We start from the raw sequence: 24141 nt of genomic DNA, 5'->3' as shown, positions 1-24141 counted from the left end.
GTTTGAGCAGCCCAATTGTGGCAAAAACCACTTGTGTGCAGCCACATTGCCCTGCCCATTACACATCTCAAACATGAATACTGTAAAAACATTTTCATAAACAAGGCCGTAACCTAAAACACCTTTGTTTACTAAAACTAAAAAGCTGAATAAGTAGTACTGATAAGGTTTTACCAGGACATACTAAGACACTACATTCGTATTTTTTGCATATTAAATTACAGTAAAACCTGTCTTATCTCTCTGTATAATTTGGCAAACAGAAATTTTAAAAAGAAAAGATGCCAACTTAAAAGCAACATGGAGAAAACCTGAATGCCAGCAGGAAGCATCTGAATCCTGCATGTAGGGACAGTACGAGCAAGTGAATGTCTTTCTATGGGAATGGTTTAAACAGGCTCCTGCTAATAACAGTTACAAGATTTTGATGGCATTCTTGTGCTTAAAGTTGGCTGAAGCATTACTGTTTTTATTATACTGTGTAAAGCTTTTTTTTTTTCAACCATTCAAATAGTTTTTTTTATTTTTATTTTTTACTTTACCATCTTAAAGTACAGTATCAGATTACAGTAACTCTGTAATCTAGCACACTGTCTAATCCAGCACAATTTTCCAGTCCCAAGTGATGCCGGATTGGACAAGTTTTCCTGTACATCAAACACTCAGTTGGGTTAGATTTGGACTGGTACCTTGTACCAAAGAAGATTAGATGTCCTTGTGGTCTTTTTGAACCCATTAACAGGGCTAATGGGATACTTAACTTCTAAATCAAGACAGCCATATGTAGCTCAAGAGGCATTAGACAAACAGCCATGCCACAGACTGGTATTAGAAAGTCTGGATGATATACTTGGAACATTGTTTAAATAACTGTATACAGATTAACTGCTTGGGAACTGGTAGCATCTCCATGAATCAGCTTTAATCCTTTACCTCACTGCGTAGGTCATGCGGTCAGGCCTTAACGCTCTCATCATACACAGCCGCTGGAGGGCAGTTTTGTTTTTCCACTCTTGTGGAAACTTTTCCTTCTCCGGACACTCTGATTCCACAAACTTCTTCCAGCGCTTTGCAGAACCCTCGATATCCCGGTCCAAATTACGGAACTCGTCCATGGAGGACAGCGACTAGTCAAACACAGACACAGAAATAAGTGACGAGGAACGGCTTGGGAATTTTACAATTAAAATGCCCTTTGATCACTGCATACTGTTTTATAAGAAACTCAGTCAAATCAGTGACAAACAATTCAACTAGAATTCGTTTTCAATGTATTCAATGTTGAAATAAGTGTTGATCCATAGCTGTATATATTAATTAGATTGTACCTCCAAGTGTTAAAGTCTGAAGGATTTGATTAGGAGGAATGTGTGTATGCTGATTCTGAACATTAAATTAGATACTAAAATCACATTATACATTTGGCTGCTGTGGTTCTTTTAGGTTGGATTATATTTACACATACTCATTGCTCTGTGCACAATATAGGTAAGCTCTAATTGAACATAATCATTTTTGCATTAAAAGTTGACCTAGTATAATAAGTAAAAAAGAAAGATACATGGAGTATCCTCTATATAATTGACACCAGGATTTACATAGTTTAACACAAGAACAACTATTATGAATACATTTGCTTACACTTTCTTAAAACTGTGGGTTTGGCTTTGCTTCTTACTGAGAAAGTTGCTTTAAATAACACTTTCAGAAGCTGCTCTTCAGCTCCAGTTGCCTTCCATAGACAAAGCAGGCTAGATCAGCCAAAATATATTATTAGTAAGAACCGGCACCAACAAGTTCACAGCAGCGTACTGCTAGAAAACACATTTTAGCTGATCTAGACAATGTTTCATACCTCTACAACAGGCAACTAGAACTGAATAACACCTCCTGAACTGAGGTGAAAAGACAGAAAGACAAAATAAAACCAGTGTTTCAGTATCTTTAATAAGAACTACTCAGAAACAATTGAAAACAACATAAAAGGTTATGGGTGCAGTGAAAACCGACACTGAAGCTTTAAGCTGCACCACACTGACATCTTCCCCCTGACTATCAAAGATTTGACAGCAGCCAGTGGTGCAGCAATAGCAGGTGCAGCTGCACTCGGACCCACGCACCCCGGAGGTGTTCCAAAGGTTTTATTTATTTATTTATCAGCAATGATAATATCCTTCAGATTTATATTTGCAGATGTTACACATTTGTATCACTGTAACTGCCGGTGTGCGGTGCCGGTAATTCAGATTCTATCCTCCCTCATTTCAACAGGCATGACTATTTATATAATTATCCTGACTTTTTTATGGTATGAGGCACGTCTTCATGGAAGGTTTTGGGGTACTAGTCAGCACAGTCATTTGCAGTTATATTCTGTGTGCACGATTCATCCTGTAGTTTAGATGGAAGCTGTTGGGTGCTGCTGCGAGCACCAAAATAAACTACAGCAAATCAACATGCCTGTATTTCTGATTTAAAAATAATAATAATAAAAATAGATAATAAAAAATAAATAAGAAATAAAAAAAACAGTTACTTATACGAGACAATTTCTGCAAATGTCTGTGAAGAATTGTGAATTCTGTAATCATTTATGTGATCGCAGAATTGGGGAATCCTGGTAGCATTGGTGATTAGATCTATTTGTTTATGATTATAACACATAGTGCAATGTTGGACGTAAAGATGTACGCAAAATAAAAATAAAATAGGTGAGTGGAAAATTTTCTTATTACGTACTGTTCCATACATGCTAACATTCTGACAATTAAACACAGTTCAATATTGAACACTTGATTTGGTGTGTTCGATGTTTATAAATAAGGGTTAAATTAACGTTTGGGAAGGGGGGCCCACAATAAGGTCCTGCACCAGGGCCCATCTTCCTCTTCCTCTGCCACTGACAGCAGCTGGATAAAATCAATGGCTATACTGTACAAGTTAACAGTATTCCTTTCCAGATTTTCAACATGGAGTAAACTTTTTTTTTTTCAGCTGATGCAGCAGTCAACCTCCTCCCTGGATATTATTTTATTGCATTTTTGAGAAAGCACTCACCAATTTATCTGTATTTTACTGGCTTAACACTTCAGATATTTCCCTAAGGGTGTGTGGTGCGACAGTGTCAAATTACTCCTGTTATCTTTCCCTATTATAATACAGAGAGATTTGCTTTTAATGAGCTGCAATTATATGTAGTGTGTGTTTTTTTGTGTAGCTATGTACTGTACAAAGTTTATATCTAATACATAAATTAAGTCTTCACTGGCTTTCAGGGGCATAAGGGGCGCTACAGAGGCCCCAGCCTCTTGATCGAGTGCATTTGTTTTTTCTTCTTGTTTTACTTGTTTTTCTTTCACTATTTTGCTTAAAAGGACCACAATCCTGTACTTCCAACTTCTTTCTGCAATATTGTGTATTGGTATAAACAACCAGAAGTAAACAACACATGAGCACAATTATTTATTAGTCATTAGGGACCAACAAACACTTACAGCAGGGCATCAGTAAACAGCAAACTTCTTACATTTCTTGCTAACACTTAAGAAGTCAGATGAATGTTTAATTCACGGCTGGAACTTAAAGAGCAAGTAGCAAGGTTCCGAAAAATACAGCGTGATGTGGTACGGAACAAAAAACCCAGGGCACTTTAAGTGTAAAAAGTTGTCAGGCTGTTAACAATGAAAATAAAAATTATAGGTACGTTATTTAAACAGTTGTAGCACCACCTGGGGATGTAGAATTTTTCAGAACCCTGCTACTTACGCTTTAAGCTGGGCTACAGTATATGATGTTAGTTATAGATTTTAAAGCAACTTAAAATTCAATTTGCATGTATATTTTTTTAATGTACACAAACTTCTTTGTGATGTTCCAATCATTTTGAGTGTTCATTTTTAAATGTTTTACTGCATTTACTCGAATAGTGTTTAATCAATCTGTATGACAGTACTTAATTTGTGATAAGGTAATGGATTCAAGAGAAGCTCTCCAGCTCTAGTAGCCACCAAAACCATCAGTAACATAGGTAAGATCAACACAGTTTTTGTGTATAAGCCAGGACCATTCAATGCCATTGTATTATAAAGGGTTAAAATATATTAGAAATGGAAAAAACTGCAATGTTTGAGTAACTGCAATAACTACACAGAATGAAAAAAAAAAAAAAACCTGAAAATGTAATTTGAAGCTACTTACTCTTTTCTAGTGTTTTATATTGTGTTTCTCATTAGTTTATTGTCAACCACTTATGAATAATACATTTCCCTTTGCCTGTAATGCAATTAATTAGATGCTAAGGGCTGGAATCATACTATATATTAGAAGGTCTGTAAAATCCACACTAGTGTTTTATGAATAAATCCATCAATTATATTTAAATACCATTTACCTGCTTAAACAGATGCATCTGTTATTTTTAGAAAAACAAAACACATTAGTTAGGATTTATGTTATTTTTGTAACGGCAAGAGTGGCATGTGGTAAATGCCCAAAAGTGATTAGGTAATTTCTAACTATGAACAATTGTTTTTATAGAAACCAAAAATGTCCTGTTTTGAATTATAAAAAGAGGCATATGGGCAGAATTCTAGGTTTTGCACAACACCAAATGTTGACAGTGAAGATGAAACGGAAAACTAAAATCTACCAAGTAAGTTTTCTTTAAAAGAAAAAAAAAAAAATCAATGTTATATTTGCATCAGTGTGATGTTAGTTGACTCTGTCAACTATGCCGTGCCTGTTGAAGATAAATATGCCTGTTCAATTTGTCCTGTCACTTCTGCATCTCATTTTTGTCAATTTTAATTAAGCAGAAAAAAATGTAATTGCTACATGTCCTAGTATCTTTGTTAGTACCTAATTAGCATTACTAATTGCATTGATATTATAACATTTCTACTGCAAACTGTTTTTTTTCAAACAAATTAATTAATATACTACTTGCTTATGAGAGAAAGTTATTTAGAACATGTTTATGTGGAAACTACTGCTAAAGTTTGAGATGAAACTGGAGGTAAATATACAAACAAGTTTCCTACCGTTATTAAACAAGAGACAACAAAACAATATGTATCCATTTAATGCCTTAGAAATCCTTGAATATTAGGAAAGTAGAAAATGATGACTGGCAAATCCATTGCATAATCACAGTTCATAGAGAGAACCCTATAAATAGGGTTATGCAAATGCATTTTTTTTTCTTCACATAGCCCTGTGAATTAAAAGGTTTTAATTAAGGACTACATATTTTCTTCCAGCTTGAAAGTGGATCATTTCAACATGCAGCTACCGCCAAACAGTGTTTATTGCTTGTAACCTGTTTTTGCTACTGCTTGACCCAAGAATATTATTATTAATATTCAAGATCTCCCACAGGATGGTTATCGCAAACAGTCTCTAATCAACGATGCCTCAATCGTTTCAGTGATTTAACTCAACTCATCTATCAACTATAAACCCTCGACAATCCATCTAAGAGATCATGAAAGCTTAAAGAGTAAGTAGCAGCTTTTCGAAAATATACATCATTAAAGTCCCCACGTGGTGCTACAGCTGTTTAAATAATGTACCTGTCATTTTTATTTTCATTAACATCCTGACAACTTTTTACACTTATAACTTTAAAGTATGTTTCAAATTTTCTCTTTTCAAAACGGGCTCTCCAGTGCACTGGGGTTTGAGATCGGTCCACTAAATGACTGCAGGAAGAGCAATTAAAAAAAATAGTGCTCTGGCTTTTCTGTTCTGTACCACATTATGGATTGTTATTGCTGTGTCACCTGTTTGACAATGTTGGGAATACTGACACTATCAGTGCACTAGAGCAGCCATTTTGAAAAGAGTAAAAGTAGCAAGAAGCACTGCTTGTTAAGCTAGAAACATTATTTCGTAAATCAACATAATTTTACATCGCATTAGGACAATTAATTAATAATGAAATAGGCGTAACGACCACTTGAAAATGCCAAAATCAATGCTACAAACCGATTTTTTGATTAACACCGGAGTCGTCATTTCCGACCTTTGGAAAATCCTACCTTTACAGTCTTGTTTTGGCTTTCTGAATAATGTATTCCAACACATTTTTGTGGAAGCAAAGAATTTCAATCAGAAAAGTAAGCAACATCAAATAAACACCCAGCAGTAACTGTGTTTCATAATGTAACGCTGAATAGCAGTGCGCAGCATTAAAACCCTTGTGAACTTAAACTCATTCTAAATGAGCTTGTTTAATTAAACAAGAAGAACCAGAGGATGCTTCACCATCCAATCAACTTTAAAGTTCTATTCCCAAGGTAACATCTCAATAAATAATTACCAGAAAGGAATAACACCTAAAATATATAGCTCCTAGATGTGTTTAATTATCCTTGTTTATGTAATTGGTAGATGCATGACCACTAATTGCGAGGGAGGTAAAAAAAAAAAAAAAAGAAAAAAGAAATGTATTTAAAAAAAGTTCCCAGACGTGAGCTGATTTGCACGGAAACAAACAAGTTTAACATTCTGTAAGGACAGAGACTTGTTTTGACAAGTGCAGTAGCTCGGCAATATTAAGCTTCAGAATTATAATGTGCATTGAATAGCATGATAAAATGGGTTTTAGAATACTTTTACATCTCAAATCGAGACTGCTCACGGGGGGTCTAGGAGCTTTCTTTCCCTCCCTCCACTACACCGGTATGTTATAGTGTGTAGGTCAAATAAGCCTTACAGTACTATCAGTGTAAAAGTCCACCCCTGCAAGGAACACGGTAACCCATGAATAAGTTGATGGGATGTAATGCACTTTCACAAATCAGTTGAGGGCTCAGTGCTTTTGACTAATTGATTTGGGGGGTGATGGCCCGCAAGGACAGATAAGAAGGGTTGAACAGTTAAACAAGTCCTTACTGTTATTACAGATGCTGTCTTTCTGCATCAAGCACTGACCCCAAGCTCTATTACTTGTAAGTGTGTTCTCTCAGAATTCCCCCTTTTGCTGTATATTCATACAATATATCAATGACAGGGACTCCATTATACAGCAGATATGAAAGCAGTAGTGTTACTGAAATAACCCCAAGCACATTACAGCAATGATCATGTAACTACATTGATCCACTGAAAACATTGCATTATCTGGTGTCTGGGTTCTTTGGGAGTGAACCCTTAGCCCTACACAGGTCCCTGACACCTATTTGGGACCCTGTATAACTTTGGGTTCTATTTAATTTAAGTCAATATTTGTGTTGTAAACTATAGCAGTGTCTGCAGGTATTTTTTTGGTGTCTTTTTGTCTAATGATTTAAACAGCGTTGGTACTCTAGATCAGATACCATTTAGGTCAATAGGGCCCTTTACTGGATTTCTCACTCATATTTTGCTCTACTTCAAACAACACTATGCATTGCAATAAGATTACCTTGATTCCACCCCAGGACTGGTTTGAGAGGAAATCAACTGGACTGGAGAGACCGGGTTGGGCTGGATATCTCAGGAGGAAGTCCAGTTCAACTGCATTTATTTCTTTACTCATAAGCAATATCTGTATGAAAAGGTACATCCAAAAGAGTATTACATATACAGGGGTTATATACAATAAACCCTGTCATCTTTATGCTGCTTATTTACAAATCAAATAGAAAATGCAGTATGTTAATAAGCATAACAGGTTGTGGAATATACAGAAAAATACACACTCAGTGCCTGGCCAGTTTATAAATTGCTGTCTACCTGACTGTATTTGGCATCACCTTGGTGTAGGGCATGTTCTCTCTAAACAAGATATAGTTAGTGCAGGGTCGTACCATTATATGGAAGATAGTAACTTACTTACTGAAGCAGTATCTTGATGATTCGCTACTGATTCAGTTTATGTAATTATTCTGGAAGATATTACTGAACTCAATCTAAATAATCACAATGGTATAGAAAACAGTAATTACTGCTTTGATAATAACTGAGTTTATCAAAACCACAAACTTGTTTTAAACAACGATTAAAGGAAAATTCTGCTCAAATTACCATTTTACTATAAAATTCACTTATAATGTAATTCGCTGAATACTAAATAGAAGTGTTGAATTAAAAAAAAAAAAAGCCCCACTGAAATACAGCAGCATTGCACCATTCATGTGTGGAACATGTTCTGTGTATGAAGTTCAATTACCAGAAGACAGCGCTATATGCCCAATTATCTCAAATGTCAGTTCTTTATCATGGGTGGTTCTAGTAGATTGTGTGGTCCCTCAACTCCCCAGTAAAACTGGAACCCCACTATACTGTAGTTATACTATAGATGCACTGCACTTCGCCCTCTACTGGAAATTAAGCTTTGTGGTTGGCAAGTAATTAGTATGATTTCAGAATGTACCTGGAAGGCAAGCTGTGCTGTGTAAGTCAGTTTATCATATTCAAACAGCCCTCGTGTTGTATATTGGAAGACAGAAAAGGTGATGCTGTCGATGAGGTTTGATACTCGCTGCTTGAGTGTGTCATCTGAAGGGGCTTTCAGCACAGCCTTCTGGAATACCACGCTGAATGCCTGGAGAACGACAGAAACAACAGACACTCAGTGTTGCAGACCCTGCTTTAAGGCACTTCTTTTCCTTTCTGTCCCCTCTGAAGTTCAGTGGTTCTAGAATTGTTTCTAGCTCGGGACCCCTTGTTAGGTTTGGTTAAAATTCCTGCTGTATTGCTTGGTAGCAATTATAGATAGTGGGTCTGCTTGTGGCATCACTCAACCCCCCCTTGAAACCTTTCTGTTACCCCATTTTGAGAAACATTGGTGTAGTCAGACACAGAAAAATGGCTTTATATAACAGGCAAAAATAATAATAATAATAATAATAATAATAATAATAATAATAATAATAATAATAATAATAATAATAATAATAATAATAATAATACCATTCAAAATAAACACATACAAAGAGAGTGATTATAAAATGGGTAATTTGGACAACAGTACCGTATAGCAAATATTAGGAAAGGTGTCTAAGAATTTGTTGCTGCCTGTATAGTTCTCAGCTTTTGTACGATATTACTATGCAGGCAGGAGAGACGCCAACTAAATTGGGTTGAGGCGCAGCTCGGGGTGAACTAGGTCAACACATGTTTACAAAATATCAACAGATGATGCTTTGATCTTAGAAGGCCACACAGACAGCATTTGAAAGTCCGTATCTAACATCCGCACACATGTGAACAGGAATACACTCAGCCACTGCACTGCCCTTGAGAGATATTGCTGCTAGCAAATTGTATAAATTGAAGTAAAAGCAATTGAGAACTTTCATCATGGGTTTTTAATTGCTTTGTGCAACAAAGGCCACACAATGGATTATTCTTAAAGAATACGGTGGACAGTTTTGTAATGGTCTAAACCAGTGCTTTTCAACCTGTGGTACGTGTACTAGTACTGGTACGTGACAGGTAAGCTTTCAAAGTTACTTATGAGTACAGGCAGTCCAAATCTGCGGAAAGCAGAATTCCTCAGAAACCACAGAATTCATAGGCTTCTACAGAATTCACAGGATTCCACAGAATTCACAGGCGTCCGCAGAATTCAGTCTTCCAATGATTTGCCATTCTGCCATTACATCGTCATCATAAGCATCACAAACAGACTGCTAAAGTGACCTGAACATATAACTTAACTGTTGGTTCTAGTTTTGTTAAATTAACAGATGCTTTGTCTCATTCATAAAGTAGGAGTTAATTAAAAGACTGGGGTTAAGGCTTTGAAAATGTGGCCCAATAAGAAGTCTCATGTGATGTGATGTTTTTGTTTGACAGTTCCTAAAGGTTTTACTGACAAAAATGTTATTAAAATGATATTAAAATTGGAAGTACTTAACCCATACATTGTTTGATATGATTATGTTTTCTTGATTTATATTTATATAAGCCATTATTAATACAAATACGAAACACATAAGATGCCCTGCAGAACACTCTGCAGATATCTACTTAAAATTTCCGCAGTTTTTTGCATATTTTCCAGCAGATTTGGACTGCCACTACAGATGGGGAACTAAAGCAGCTTCTCTGTTTTGTTGATTGTGGTGAACTCCTCTTGTCAAATGATTAGATGATGTGTCACATTTTCAGTGAGAAAGTGGTTGCTCTGGGGTAGGTCTCTGTTTTACAACAGCCATTTAAGATTGCACTTAGTTACTGGTACACCTGCTGGTCCCTGCTGGAAACTGCTACTGGAGATGAAAAGGTTGAAAACCACTGGTCTAAACTGCACGTTGCTGATTCACACACCTTTGGTGTAAGAATACTTTGAGTAAAATCTCAGGGGATCCTTGCTATCAATAACCTTTTCCTTTTTCTTATGAGAACTTCCCATGTATTACAAATAAATAACTTAAAAACAAGTAAGCTAACAAACATACCCATAGTACATGAAAATGGTTAGAAGCACCATTAGAACAGAATCGAATGACTTATTAAAGTAGTATATCTGCCAAAGAGAAGTCCACCAGGGGCTTTTCTTAGTAAAGCGGTAGGCCTTTAATAAGGGTACCTTCAAAGAGAACTGGTACATGGGATGGATTTTATTCAGGTCATTCATTATGAAGTACAATAAAGATGCTCTGGCGGCTGCAGGCCTGTAGTGTTCTCTCGCCTCATTAATTTTCGCTTCTGTCACCTTGGCTTCCTTCACCTGGAAGGAAACAGCACAGGAAAGTGTTCTTTAACAAGTAGCAGGAGTGTTTCTTTTATCATCAATATCTTACTGGGGAGAACAAATAAGTTAGTTAATTAGTTAGGAGACGCAAAGTTGTTCTCGCTACATTTTTTGCATCTCACTAAGCAATTGAAATGTGAGAACCCAATACAAGTATAAATCATAAAATTCAGATATAGGAGTTTATTAGCAAAGTTGTGAATATAACAAACACACACACACACACACACACACACACACACACACAATCTATAGGCACACATTTAGGGATTAAACCAAAACTCCTGCCATAACACTCTCAATGAGGTACAGGTCAGGACAGATTAGACTTGAGGCTGCAAGATGTTCAGGACATACATATGACCATGCCTCAATAATAAAGCCTTCAGAAACGTTGGTTTGCCTCCTAAAACATGACTTTGTGTATTCTTGGTCATCATAGTTGAAACTGACCAGCAGCTAAGAGATACAGCAATGATTTACAGGGCACACATTCAAACAAACATGTGAGCTGCATATTACATGTGTTGCTATTTTTCAAACAAGCTCCTGCAATCATAAAAAAGGTATATGATTAATGGTGATGCAATTTGTGGTATCCATCTTTTCAGGTATATTTCCCGGTACTGACCTTTTTCTATAATGCTTTGAATTTGTGCCGATATGCCGACCTGATTCAGTTTCATCACTGTACTGCTTGCAAGTAAGTAATACACTCGAGTAAATGTTTACCCCCTCCCCCCTGTCCAGCCTATCACTCTGAAAGGTTATCGATTACATGTTGCAGCCATCCTCTCTCTTCTCAATACAAATTAAGTCTGCTGAGAGCCATTGATGCAATGCATTCTGAGATAAAAGCTTTGCTTGACACAGATACTTTTAATCAAAATGTAATTTGTGGACTTTGCAAAGGAACAAACGTCAACAGAAAGCCATTAAATCCAATCAGTTTCAGGATCTTCCTTAGTTCATCAACAATAACGAACTCAGGTTTAAACACCTGAACAATTAAAAAAGACAGTATTTGAAATCTCTGAGCTGTACCAAATGATTGCAAGGAGACAGTAAAATAATAGAATAATACATTGAAATGTGACGCTCCTTACTCTTTTTAAAATATGATAATATTCTGAAATATTCAATACAATAATATTAACAACGGTAACAACATACTTAAAGTAGGCCACTGGGCAGGACATCTCTCTGAGGAATTGAAATAGTCAGTCCCCTTGCCAGGAAACAAAAAGTAACTGTGTTGTCATTTGAGTTCCTTGAAATTCCTACAGAGGCTGCACTCAGCAACAGGTGTTACAGATCCAACAAAAATGAATGTTCACCTTTCCATTACATAAATCAACTACATGGGCTACATTAAAAAAAAAAGAGATATTGGGCATGAGAAGAGGCTGTTGTGTCAATTGAGACTTGTCCCTTGCTAGCACACTCGTAACTTCAGGGCAGTATCTAATTGTTTCTTGAACAACCCCCAGGTTTTAGCAGCAGCTCCTGGTAAACACAATCCCAGATATATATTCTTTATTTAGAAAAAATAAAATGCTTGTACCCTTTCTCAGAACCCAAATGTGTGGGTTAAGCTTACCTACAGTACAGTATACCATTTCAAGGTGTGCTTAAAAATGCCCTCTTATTGTATTTATTACTGGTTCCCATTTTATAGTACTGAGAATATTTGGGTGTTTTTTGTAGCTTTATTCAAGGTAGCTATATTTCCAGTACAATATTGTCGTTAAACTGCTGCATTATCCAAGTCACATGATTTGTTTGCAGCTAGACCATTGCAGTGATTCAGGAAGAAAAAAGCAGCAGCAGGGATAGGTTACCAAATCGCCTTGTTGATGCTGAACCATTGGGATCCTTTAAGACCTGACTTGCCAAAGTTTGGGGATCAATCATAAACTAGGAACCGGATGAGCATTAAGGGGTCAAAGGCCATTGGTCAATTTTCTTAGGTTCTTAAAATACTAGAGGAATAAGAAAAAACTATCAACACAAGACATGGGGAGCAGGAATATTGTTGCTAGCACTAATAATTTTAGTTATTACTTCTTTACCTTCAACATTAGTGCTGTATCAGGGCTACAAAGCAGCACATATTTACCTTCTCCTCAATTTCGGCAGCTGTCCTTTTGGTGATTTCCAGGTTTTCCACGAGCGCTGTGTCTCCCAGGAAGTTCCCAGAGGCAGAAGAAAGACGGGAAAGCAGGTTGTCTTCCAACGTTTTCAAAGTGATCTTGAAGCCATTCTGTTGCTTTGTGAGGTTGGACTGTAAAGCACAAATATAGAGGTGTGTTGAGTGTGTTGAATAAATGATATCGCTATGTTTCTAATGCCAAAAAAAATAACTATCAGTACAAACATGTTTCATAACTGAAATGACTGGCTTCCCATCTGATCAATCTATGCAAATGAGATGATTTAAAATTGTATTACAGACTACAGAATTGCAATCTTTATTGGAAAACTTTTCAATTTTTGATTGACTGCTACATAGTTGAGACATCAGCCACATAAACACCACCTGATCCTTCCTGGGTGATTGCACCTATAAAACTGAAAGAAAGTGTCTGGCAGAAAACACTGCATTTATTCAACAACTGGTGCAATATTTGATTAAACAGTTCTTAGTTAAAGAGTTCTGTCTTGCAGCATTGACATTGTAAAAAGTAAAATAAATTAAGGAAAAGATGCCACAACAGTAAATGTGTTTACTGTCTGATATCTTCAGAGTTCTTTTCAAGTTTGAAAAACACCATTGGGATGTTATTAAAATACCATTATAAATGACCTTGAAGAATCCGTAGCAGTCCTATTAGGAGACCATGGCTTTAACAGCAATGGCAACACAATCAATTTGGAACACATACAGTAGCGTACTGGCTCGGTTTTCTCAACACCAGTGTAGCTGCCATTGGATTGTACTACCATTGCCCCTTAATGAAAAAAAAAAATCCATAGGTAGACAGGTCTGAATAATGTGGCCCAGCAGTGTCTTGTTATTCCCACAAGATAAAGGTTTTAACAACCATTTAAAAAACAGAAACAGATATCAACTTACTTGAGCAATGATTGAGCGTAAGATTTTATCAGTCCAAGAGCTGATGACAAAAAGCAAAATCCAAATCTAACATTGCACTGGGGCAGTGCGTTAGAAATGGCTTATTGTGCGTTTTAAAAAAAAGGCCAGAAATTAATCAATGAATCATCTGCTGCAAACAGTGATTGGAATTAAAAGAGGATCATATGTCTGTCATCACAGTGAAATTAATATTCAACTTGGAAACAACAGCACACCGCCTGTGTAGGCTTTGCATTACTGTAAGGCAGCAGACTACCTGGTTGTACAGTGCTTTTTCGCTATAAGGTTCTCGGTTATAACGCGCCTCAGATATAACATTCTTACACCATGTTCCCCAATTCCCTATACTAGTGATTCATGCAATATATCTACAGTAAATACAGTACCAGTATTCAAACTGTACAACTTATCAGTCTAACTTCCGTTTCTGTTTCTCCCTTTTGATACAGTATCTGAACTGAAGAAAAGCTGTGCTGGCAGTATAACACAGACATCTTATTCAGAATTAGAATTTTATAACTAAATAAATATTAGGCCTATTACGTGGTTATCTTTCCCAATGTATTAACTTTTTTGCTGCGAGAGGAGCTGCTTTCCTTCAGCCCTGCTTCAGCAGCCGAAACTGGGGTGAGCTCATTCCCTCTTCTCCCGACCCGCTCTCCTTCTCGCACTTGGTTTGCTTGTCTGTCTCTTCGAACTGAACTCCCGACCGCCATTTAGCCAGGATATTTATAGATTAAAAACTGCTAATTAAAAATGATCCATAAGTGGGAATGTTACCTTTTCTTTTTTTTTTTTGGTAAGAAATATAGCGTTGATTACATGATGCTTTCTTTAAACATGGTTAATTCACAGAAAGTTACATTTTTGCTTCACTATATGTGCATTATAGAGAGGGAGTTATTTTATTTGTATTTTAGTCAGATGTGTGTTGTTATGTGTGCCCCCCATCCCCTCCCCTGTTTAAAATGCTCTTCGGTTACAATGCTCATATAGTGTGTCCATCGAGATGCATGTCACAAGAGTCACATAATATTCAAAGTTATGCGGGCGCAGCATTAATAACAAAGTAGGATTTTACTAATATGATTTAAATTGACAATTGTGGGTCTTTTGTTGAATATGACCAATCTTAATACCTTATTTTCAAATATAAATATTGTATTTCACTATGAGCAAGTGCAAGAATGTCCTACAGAACTGTTCTGAAAAAACTTTGGCATGTCACAATTCTGGTTTTTGCAGAGACCACAAAAGCCGTTGTGCACAAATCAATTATAAAATTACAAAGGCACTGTTTTATAGAAGGTACTCCTTGTACTTGTTGTCTTCCTAATGTCTCTCCAGCCTAATTAAAAAGATATAGAATTGCACAGAATTATTCTTTCCTCCTACCGAGACTCTAATTAGACCATCATCCTTTACTATAATACAGAATACTGAATTTTGCTGGGGGGATTCTGACACGGAACAGTGATTCACAAATCGCAAGGCATTATGAATGCAGATTTATCCTCGGATGAAATCAGCCAACACAGTTTATTTAAAGGCTGGCTATATAAGAAGAATAGAAAAATGGAAATTCATTGTTAAATCACTCTGACCTGCACAGACTGAAATTTCAAAATATCAGCAACCAAATCTCTGAAACAAAGCCACTGGCAAATCCAAGTTCTGTACTAAATTATTTCTGAGCCCCCAGGAGAGAAGGAGAGATAGATAAACTGAAATAATAAAGCCCTTGGTTGTTAAGATAATGAAAAGCAGCTTTGCTAAATCTGTCGCAATAAATAAAACCAATTCAGTGATTCACCGATGACCTAACAATGGAAACAATATGATATGATAGACAGCTTGAAAAAGGCATTACTATTTTTCCAAATGTAACACAAAAAAGAAGCAGGCTATTTATTTAGAATTATTTGTGGTAAATGGACTTTTACAAAGCCCCTCTGCAAGATGTAATCTCTCCCATATCTAGAGCTTTGAGAACAGAAGATTAATTTTAAATGTGGGTGTGTGAGGGTGTACATATTGCAAATATTTCATTATCAACCCCACTGCAGCCACCCCTATGTTGCAGCTATTATGTAATTACATATCTTGCCACTTATCTCAAGCCATCTCAAAGTTACAATAAATATTTATTTATTTTATTTTTTTATCTGGGAACTTTGTATTGTAGTTCTGAAAAGACTTGTAGATGTGAAAGGAAGGACAAAAAAAAAAAAGTTACACGTTTTGGGGAGAGCATTTATTTGGGGAAAATCCCTAACAGAAAACAACTTTAAATGCTTCATTTAAAAAACAACCCTTACATTTCCTTATTACTCACAAGGCTTTGTGCACAGCTAAATCCATTTATGAAATGACAGTCAGGAACAAGGAGCTAACTTTTGCTCCTTACTGTCAATACTCCACTGAGAAGTTATTTATCTCTAGTTCTTAAGGAAATCCCTGCAGGGACATGCACATTGGCTCATATTTGAAACTTGCCTTGAGTTCCTCCAGATCGGGTCTCTCCATGCTGACCACAGCGGCCAGCAGCTGGTCCTCCAGTCCTTCTCTGGTGACGGTGAAGTTGATGAGGGTGCACTGGGCCTGCAACTCGGGCTGGTAGTGGGGGTTTGCCAGTTTGGTGTGTAGAATGAGGCGGAAACTGGGGTTGTACTCGCATTCCTTATCTCCAATCTTCATATACCTGAATGTGAGAGAAAATAAAGAGGGTCAGGAACAGTATCCTCCTGAGTCAACTATTAGAAATGAAAAAATGTAAGTAAAAGATATAACAACTGCATGTTATTAAATTTCTGCGTGTTACATAGCAAGTTGCATGCTACAATCAATATATAATGGTGTACAGTATACTAAGAGTATTCTATATAGTGCTTTGAAAAGGAACAGGAGGTGCATGTTATAAGAGATGTAATCCATGTGTGTTTTACACAAAGTACAAGCTGCAATTCAAAAATTACTGTAGTATTTCATATTTCCATTAGTTTGGCAGATTCCATACCAGAGTAACACTGGGTAGAATAATATTTTCTTGATTTCCCTTTTACTTTTACGTGTGTTTTTTAACCTGGAAAATATAACCTTTACAAGAAAAGCAAGTCAGCAATAGTATAATGGTGTGGCGTCTGAACAGATTTAGGAGGGTTAACATCATTCAAACAGAAAAGGTTTCAGAAATGACTTACCTGCCCTTCTTGATTGTTTCACGACCCAACAGTGGCCCCAAAACTGGATCGACCGACTCTTCCAAGTTTTCAATCAAAACCACTTCCCCGTCTGACAAGGCTCTCTCCATTGAGTCGAGATAGCTATTGAAAAATCAGAATGCCAAGAGATCATTGCATTCACTCAGTCCCCAAGGTATGCATTCATTGTTAGAACTGCATGAATCTCTGAATATGTGCAAGTCGTGCTGAGTCTTAATGCGTAGATAAAACTGATTTAAAAGAATAAACAAATTTATTTATTTATTTTTTTTAACAAGTAGATTATTCTTGTTAATTCCCACAGTGCCATGAATTTACAGGTGCCACATCTGATAAACCTCTTGAAAACTGAAATTTTTGCCATGGACAAAAAAACCTAATGATCTAGGTACTGTATTTACCCTCTCTGGCCAATCCGGATGACTCTGAGATTTTCTCCATACTTGGTTTTAATCCATTTGATTCCCTGCAGCTGTGGGTCCACCATTAAAGGCCAGCGTTCACAGTTGGTGAGGATGGTAGCATTCTCTGTAGACATTCTATCTGCAGGAAGACCCTCGTTCTGCCAGGCTGCAACATCTGCGTCGTCAGTAAGCATTGTCAAGGGGTCTAATTCAGGAGTGACTGGAATCGGCACCTAAAGACAAATGGTATGATAATGCCACTTTTACATATTTGAAGGACATTCCATTAATAACTACAGGAGTATGCACTGTGTGGTCGGTTAGCAACATGCCAGTGGTAGATGAATCTCTTGAGGACTACCGGCTGCTGCCACAAAAGCTGCAACTGTACAGTACTGGTGTATACCAGCCTTTCTTGCTTTCCCAGTTATGTCCTGCTTATTTAAAAGTTTTTACACACCATTGAAACAGAAAGTTATGTACAACTAGTTACATTAGCTCAGCAATCACTCTGCTCCCAGATTTTGCTGAAATGTTATTTTTGTTGCTCCTGTACGATGTGGGTCATTTGTAAGATGGAAAGTAATTAGGAAAACAACCACCCTCTGTAGCATTATGCATTTTCCCAGTACAGCGCAGTATTAGTCAATATTATTATGATTTTTTTTTTTTTTTTTTTTTTCAAAGAACTAGTTTTTCAACAGTCCATGTATATTTTCAAATTGAGGTAATAAAATAAAATGCAAAAAACTATTTGAAAAATATCTGTTTTAAAACATTGAATAAGGGCATTAAGGCTTTGTGTTGTCCTTTGTAATATATTTAGTGATGTGATTATCTCATGTTAACCCAGGGTTGTGCCTTAATGCTTAATAAAAAGCCATGGTATGATTACAATTGAAATAGGTTTACCTTTTGGGGCTTATTTATTTATTTATTTTTACATTTTTTTACAATTAGTTTCATCATTTATATAATTATAAAATAAAAGGTTAAGATAAACTAAAAGGTTAACATTCCAGCATTCTGATTTGAAAGTAATGCTGAGTAGTCTGTTTTAGCTTTCTGAAAACACAAGGAAATTAGTAATGACCTTTCAGAACATAAACACTGGAAATGAAATGCAAATTAAAACTTAACCAACTGTAAAACTTGAACTGTTAAGCAAATGAAGCGTTGCACTATGTACTGAATTTGGCATTAACAAACTGCTTTTTGAACGATTTCTACACGTCATCTTTTTAATGATTTCCACAAGTTATGCTAACTGTTTTGCAGCTATATGTTTGAAAAGTGTGGTTGCATTTTGAAAAAAAGAGTTTCTAAAAACCACCATTTTTTAAATAATTAAAAGACATGGACTTTGTGAAAACCAAAATCTAGAACAATGTAAGATGTACAGTGTTTGTCTTTGCCAGTATTTTAATATTTAAACAGTTGTGATATTTAGATCTGCCACTGTGTAGATCAATACTAGCCCCCATTATATCTAGTTACAATAGATTGTTTTTTGGTTGATTAAACACTGGGTTTACAAAACTTACCTTCATCTGATTGAGATATGGCCTCCAAGACCCATCCATTAATTCAACTCTGTACTTCTTGGTGAAATATCCCAAGTAGGACACAAACGCTGTGATCAGCAAAACATCTCCACATAATGTACTCTCCTGTTTTTTGAAATTTCCAACTGCGTCTGCCCAACGCACATTTTCTGATGCTAGTCCTCCAACCTAGAAAGCAAGGGTTGTTTAACAAACTGTAATATTAATCAATAACGTTCCTGCTACAAAACTAGAACGTATGAAACAAGGCCTAAGTTAATAAGTTGTGTATAGGGTATCTCTTATTGTATAGGAAAGGTCACTGCGTGCTATATACTGTTGTTCTGGCTGTTTAAATTGTGTGACGTGACATCACTTATGGTAAGAGGCCTATAGTAAAAGTCCTATAGTAAAAGTCCTATAGTAATCCACAGTTCAAACAGCACCTTGCTCCAATTTCTAGTAATTAAAATGTTAATTTTTGCAGCATCTCCTCCAACATTTTAATTGGCTTCATTGCAAGATACATCAAGGCATAAACTTGAAAAACTATATCCAAACTCATTAGAATTTTAAAGATCTTCAAATCAATTAGTGTTGAGTAAAAAAATAATGAAAGAGAGATGCGGATTGATTGGGCATGGAGGCTTAACTGGTCCCTCAACCACTAAGACAGTGGTCCCATTAGGGCAGGCATGCTCTTATCTGCTTGAGTTAGGCTTGTTTATGGATTACAGACAGGAAGATCAAGCTCCTTCCCTGAGCACCACAATAGATGAAAGAAAGAATAAGGAGAATAATCGCCTCATGTTGATGTTTTTATAAAAATTATCAAGGCAAAGTAATCATATCCATCTCCATCTCCAACTGTATATTTTAACAGCTTGCAGTACGTTACACTAACAGCTGTCTGCAGCATGGCCTGGAGTTCTCTTCCTAGACCAACATGCCCAGAGATCTGCAGTGCTGAAGGAGCTTAAAATGCCTGTTTTGCAATGCTTTGAGTCTGCCTTGTAGTTTGTCAGTGCTTGAAACTGTTTTGTCTATCTTTTAGTTTGCATTCTTGTTGCTTTACTTAAATCTCCTAGATCAGTAGTGTCCATGCATAGTCCTGGTAGGCCATTCCATACCAGTGTAACAGGTAATGGGTCTAGACGGTGGTTTAATTTGATCAAATGGCTCGCTATATAAAAATAATTGATTGATTGATTGATTGATACCTATAGTTATACAAGGTTCAACCATGTTTAGAGGTAAGTAAGAAAATCTGATACTCATCAGTCTACCTTCTCATGCTTTTATATTAATACATTCTAAACTCACCAGTCGGTTGGCGAGAGAGATGGTCAATGCAGTGGATTCTGCTTCTTGCTGGCATTTCAGTTTGTCTGCAGTAGCTTTCTCAAACTTGGCTGTCAGCTTTGCCAAATTCTCATTAAGGACCTTTTAAAAAGTGAAAACAAGGACAAAATCTCAAGATGTAAAAGATGAATAAACTACAGGTATATTCAGTATATTGTATATTGCACCCCCAGAGACAGTCACAGATATACTGTATAGATTACTTAACACTGGTCAACGGCAGTGGTACACACCAGCAGAATTCAGTATACACCAGCTGACATTTTTCCTAGTGACCTTTCAGTTAAGAACAGCATTACAACACCTAGTGCTAAAATTGAGTATTATACTTTAAAGCTGTACAATCACATGTCCAGTTTAACATGCACTGCATGCAAAGACACATATGATAACATTGACATGGAGCAACCTCAATTCTAACACAAACTCCAACACATAGGCTTTGTTTACGCCATCACCCAATTTTCTACTATAACCACAGGCTGTACTGAGCAATTCTGTATTAATCGAGATCTGCTGAAAGTAGCCCTGACAAGTTTTTCTGACCAAATAGAAAAGCAATAAGCATACGAGGGGTTTAGAGACCTCTTCAATTGGTATGGTGACGCCATTTATTCAACGTTTCAAATTATTGCCATCTGCAAAGCTACAAAAATGCTCAGGTGGATTACAATCTACTGATAAATGTGTTAAACTTGTGTAGGCTACCAGTATACTGAATTCACAATAAAAAAAAAACATTCTACTAGCGATAGACTTGCACTGTCCTTGTGGATAATATTATTATTATTATTATTATTATTATTATTATTATTATTATTATTATTACAACATTATGAGGCTATTGTAGATTTACTACCAGTATTTAGAAAAAGCAGTCTACTAAACAATATGACTGGATATTGTTTTATATAATTAACCATTTATTTAATTTTTTTGGTTGCAGTTTTTGAACACAACCTGAAAACATTATGCCAACCCAGTTTAAGAAAGCTGCACGATATCAGTAGTCACGCAAAGCCAAACTGGAACACAGACAGAAACATTTAAATATACCCTCACAGATTTTAATATTAATTGGTTGTCTGAATTTTGAAGGATAAATCCTCTCCCTAAAAGAAAACACATAAACCCAAAATCTCCCAAAAGGCACTATCAAATTAGTGTGACAAAAAGGTGAGACCTATTTTTATTTTTGTATGTAAACCAAGCCATAGTTAACTTAGCTAAAGGCAACACTGTAATGACAGTGTCAGGCTGTTCAACACTACCTGTATAAGAGTTGCAATTTTTTAAAAGTTGATTTTTTTTTTTTAACCTGGTGTAGTACCAGAAATCATGTTTTGAAAAGATTTAAGAAATAATAAATGTGGGCTACAACCACTTTTACAGTACTTACAGCAATTTTGGATTTGATAATGGACAGTTTGTCCTGGGCAGCAGCTAGATCTGCGTTGGCTTTATTCAGGGCCTGGCGTTTGGGCTCCACTTCACAATGCACTTCATAGAACTTCACAACATTAATAACCCAGGAACACAGACCAGCTGCTGCAAAGGACTTTGATGACACTAATTCAGGATTAAATTCGGGGTCCTTCAGGTAAGGCTGCAGAGCTTTCAGGCAGTTTTCATGGACATTTTCTTTGTTGAACTTGACCAGGGCATCCAAGAAGCCGTCTACTTTGGCCATCATGACCTTTGCTGCTTTCCAGCTTCGGTCTTTGGGAACTTTTCCCCCGGGTGCCATGAGCACCATGACGGCAGCTGTGACGTTAGTGACAGCCAAGACTGGCGAGCCAAAAGACTTTAGCTCTGTCAAGTTATTCTGAAAAAAAGGGAGGGGATAAATGTTACAATGAAATGAACAGGTTTTCTTTGTATGCACAGACACCAATGCAGTAAGTCTGTGGAGGTAGCTATTTGAAACAGAGTAGCTTTGAAGCCTGGAGCTACAGTCTGAATTTTAAATAACGTGTCAAATCAAATACAATGAAACTCCATCGTAGCACAACAACCCTCACAAGGCTTCTTAACTGTGAATAGTTGAACCCTCTTATGCACTTTTCCAGCCTATTTGAACAATATTAAATAGATCTTTAACCAGTTTTAAATAAACATGCTAAACATATAGTGTTATGCTATCCAGTTACATCAAAAGAATGTTGTGGTTAACAAGTCATAAATAGGACTATGCAGAATACTTGTATTGTCTTTAAGTAGTATTAAAAAAAAAAAAAAAAAAAAAGAAACTGCAGGTATCCAATACATCCATTCATAATTCCACACTTAACCACTGCTATTACCAAGGTGTTGAGCACAGTCTTCCTGGATTCTTTTTTTTTGTGTTTTTAACTGGGTTAATGCTGCAGTGCAGACTTGTGTGAACTAAATAAAATACTCACACACCTAGCTATAACACAGGCAGCTAGCTTTTGCTTCAGTTCAACATTTTGACCATTGTTTTTTTTTTTCTTTCTTAAAAGTAGAAAAAATAAAATGTACATGTTACTGAACTGGCAGTCAGGAACAACATGGGTTAGCAAGAGGCCTGACATGAAGACTCATGAGCTGCATTTCCTCTGCCACGAACCCCGTTCTAAACAGCATTCTCGATGAGCACCGTGCTGTCCCAATGACTGTTCTTCCCTCCCTCTGCAAGCACGTTCGTTCTCAGTGAGAAATGTTAGTAAAGCATTCCCTGGACAAGTTGAGTGAGAACACAGTACAAATCTCACACAAATGCTGTACCTTGTTAAGAGTATTCAGAGCTTCCTGGGCTGCAAGCAGAGCTGGCTCTGCCTTGGCTAAATCTTCTTTACAATCCTTCTGTTGCTTGGTGACTTCCTCAGCGATCAGAGCTACCTTCTGCTCTTCCTCATCAGCGATAGCCTTCTCCTTGCTCACTTTCTCAGTCTCCACCCCAACCACCTGGATCAGCTTGTCAGCGTCTTCGTTCTTCTGTTTCAGCTCCACTTCCTGGGCCGCCAGTTTGGCTTTCAGGTCGTCCACCTGTCAGGGAGGAAGGAGAAGGGGGGATCAGTGGCCTTTTCAAACATGGGAAAGTCAGACTGGCCATTTAAAACTGGTAGTAATAAAAGCCTTACTGTACTTGAGATGTACTACTGAGTTATTTTGATGAGCTGCCAAGTGGATTCAGTGTCTGCACAAGTCATTATGGATGGCATATGATGATTGAGTGTACTGTGCATCTACACAACCGCATTGTGTATTTAATCTTTACAATTTTTGTTTTTTGCATTTTAGATTATGACACATGCAACGTAGGCTAGATGAGCAAAAATATCAGCACCTTGTGCACAGGTGTATACTGCCAGAAAACCAAATGGAGAGTTAATACAAAGTGGCAGATCACCTATCTCTGGCATGCAACTGAAACTGAAAAGCAGTTTCTAAACTCAGAATTAAACACCTTAAAAAGACCTGAACTACCTATTCCTCAGTCACATACTGTAGTGCAGCACTGTGCAGTTGCCAGATGTGTACACATTCCCAGGAACATTCATATGCTCAATGATTACTTTTCATACAATGTTCACATTTGTGTGATCTCACCTTTTATCTCTCACGGTGCATCCTATGCACAGTTACCTCTGAATTGTATTTATTTTGAACGCACTGCTATTAATTTAACGTCAAAAGTTGAGTCCCATCAGCATTACTAAAGGTGTTGATGCCAATGAGCAAACACCTGACTGCACTACAAATTTACATTCTAGTTAGACTCTCTTTGGAAAGCAGCCGCTGTGCTGCTCATCTTATAAGGTGGACAATGCAGAATAATTTAAGTAATATTTCCTATTGAACTGCA

General features: G+C 36.7%; 1 protein-coding gene across 1 annotated transcript in view; it reads right to left on the bottom strand.

The window, feature by feature from the left end:
- LOC121296591 (dynein heavy chain 9, axonemal-like) overlaps nucleotides 1–24141 on the bottom strand; it is a 117402-nt gene that overhangs the window by 27334 nt on the left and 65927 nt on the right. Inside the window, exons 49-60 of the mRNA XM_041222301.1 lie at nucleotides 23061–23321; nucleotides 21712–22137; nucleotides 20274–20393; nucleotides 18951–19139; nucleotides 17404–17639; nucleotides 16982–17104; nucleotides 16278–16482; nucleotides 12804–12968; nucleotides 10520–10660; nucleotides 8357–8527; nucleotides 7406–7528; nucleotides 934–1127 (exon numbers count right to left, since the gene is read on the bottom strand). Coding sequence (XP_041078235.1) covers nucleotides 934–1127; nucleotides 7406–7528; nucleotides 8357–8527; nucleotides 10520–10660; nucleotides 12804–12968; nucleotides 16278–16482; nucleotides 16982–17104; nucleotides 17404–17639; nucleotides 18951–19139; nucleotides 20274–20393; nucleotides 21712–22137; nucleotides 23061–23321 — 2354 coding nt within the window. The remainder of the gene's footprint in view (nucleotides 1–933; nucleotides 1128–7405; nucleotides 7529–8356; nucleotides 8528–10519; nucleotides 10661–12803; nucleotides 12969–16277; nucleotides 16483–16981; nucleotides 17105–17403; nucleotides 17640–18950; nucleotides 19140–20273; nucleotides 20394–21711; nucleotides 22138–23060; nucleotides 23322–24141) is intronic.

Source organism: Polyodon spathula, chromosome 21 (assembly GCF_017654505.1).
Source record: "Polyodon spathula isolate WHYD16114869_AA chromosome 21, ASM1765450v1, whole genome shotgun sequence".
NCBI classification, from domain to species: domain Eukaryota; kingdom Metazoa; phylum Chordata; class Actinopteri; order Acipenseriformes; family Polyodontidae; genus Polyodon; species Polyodon spathula.
Note: the sequence above shows the minus strand (reverse complement) of the source record. Positions and strands in the feature narration are given on the sequence as shown.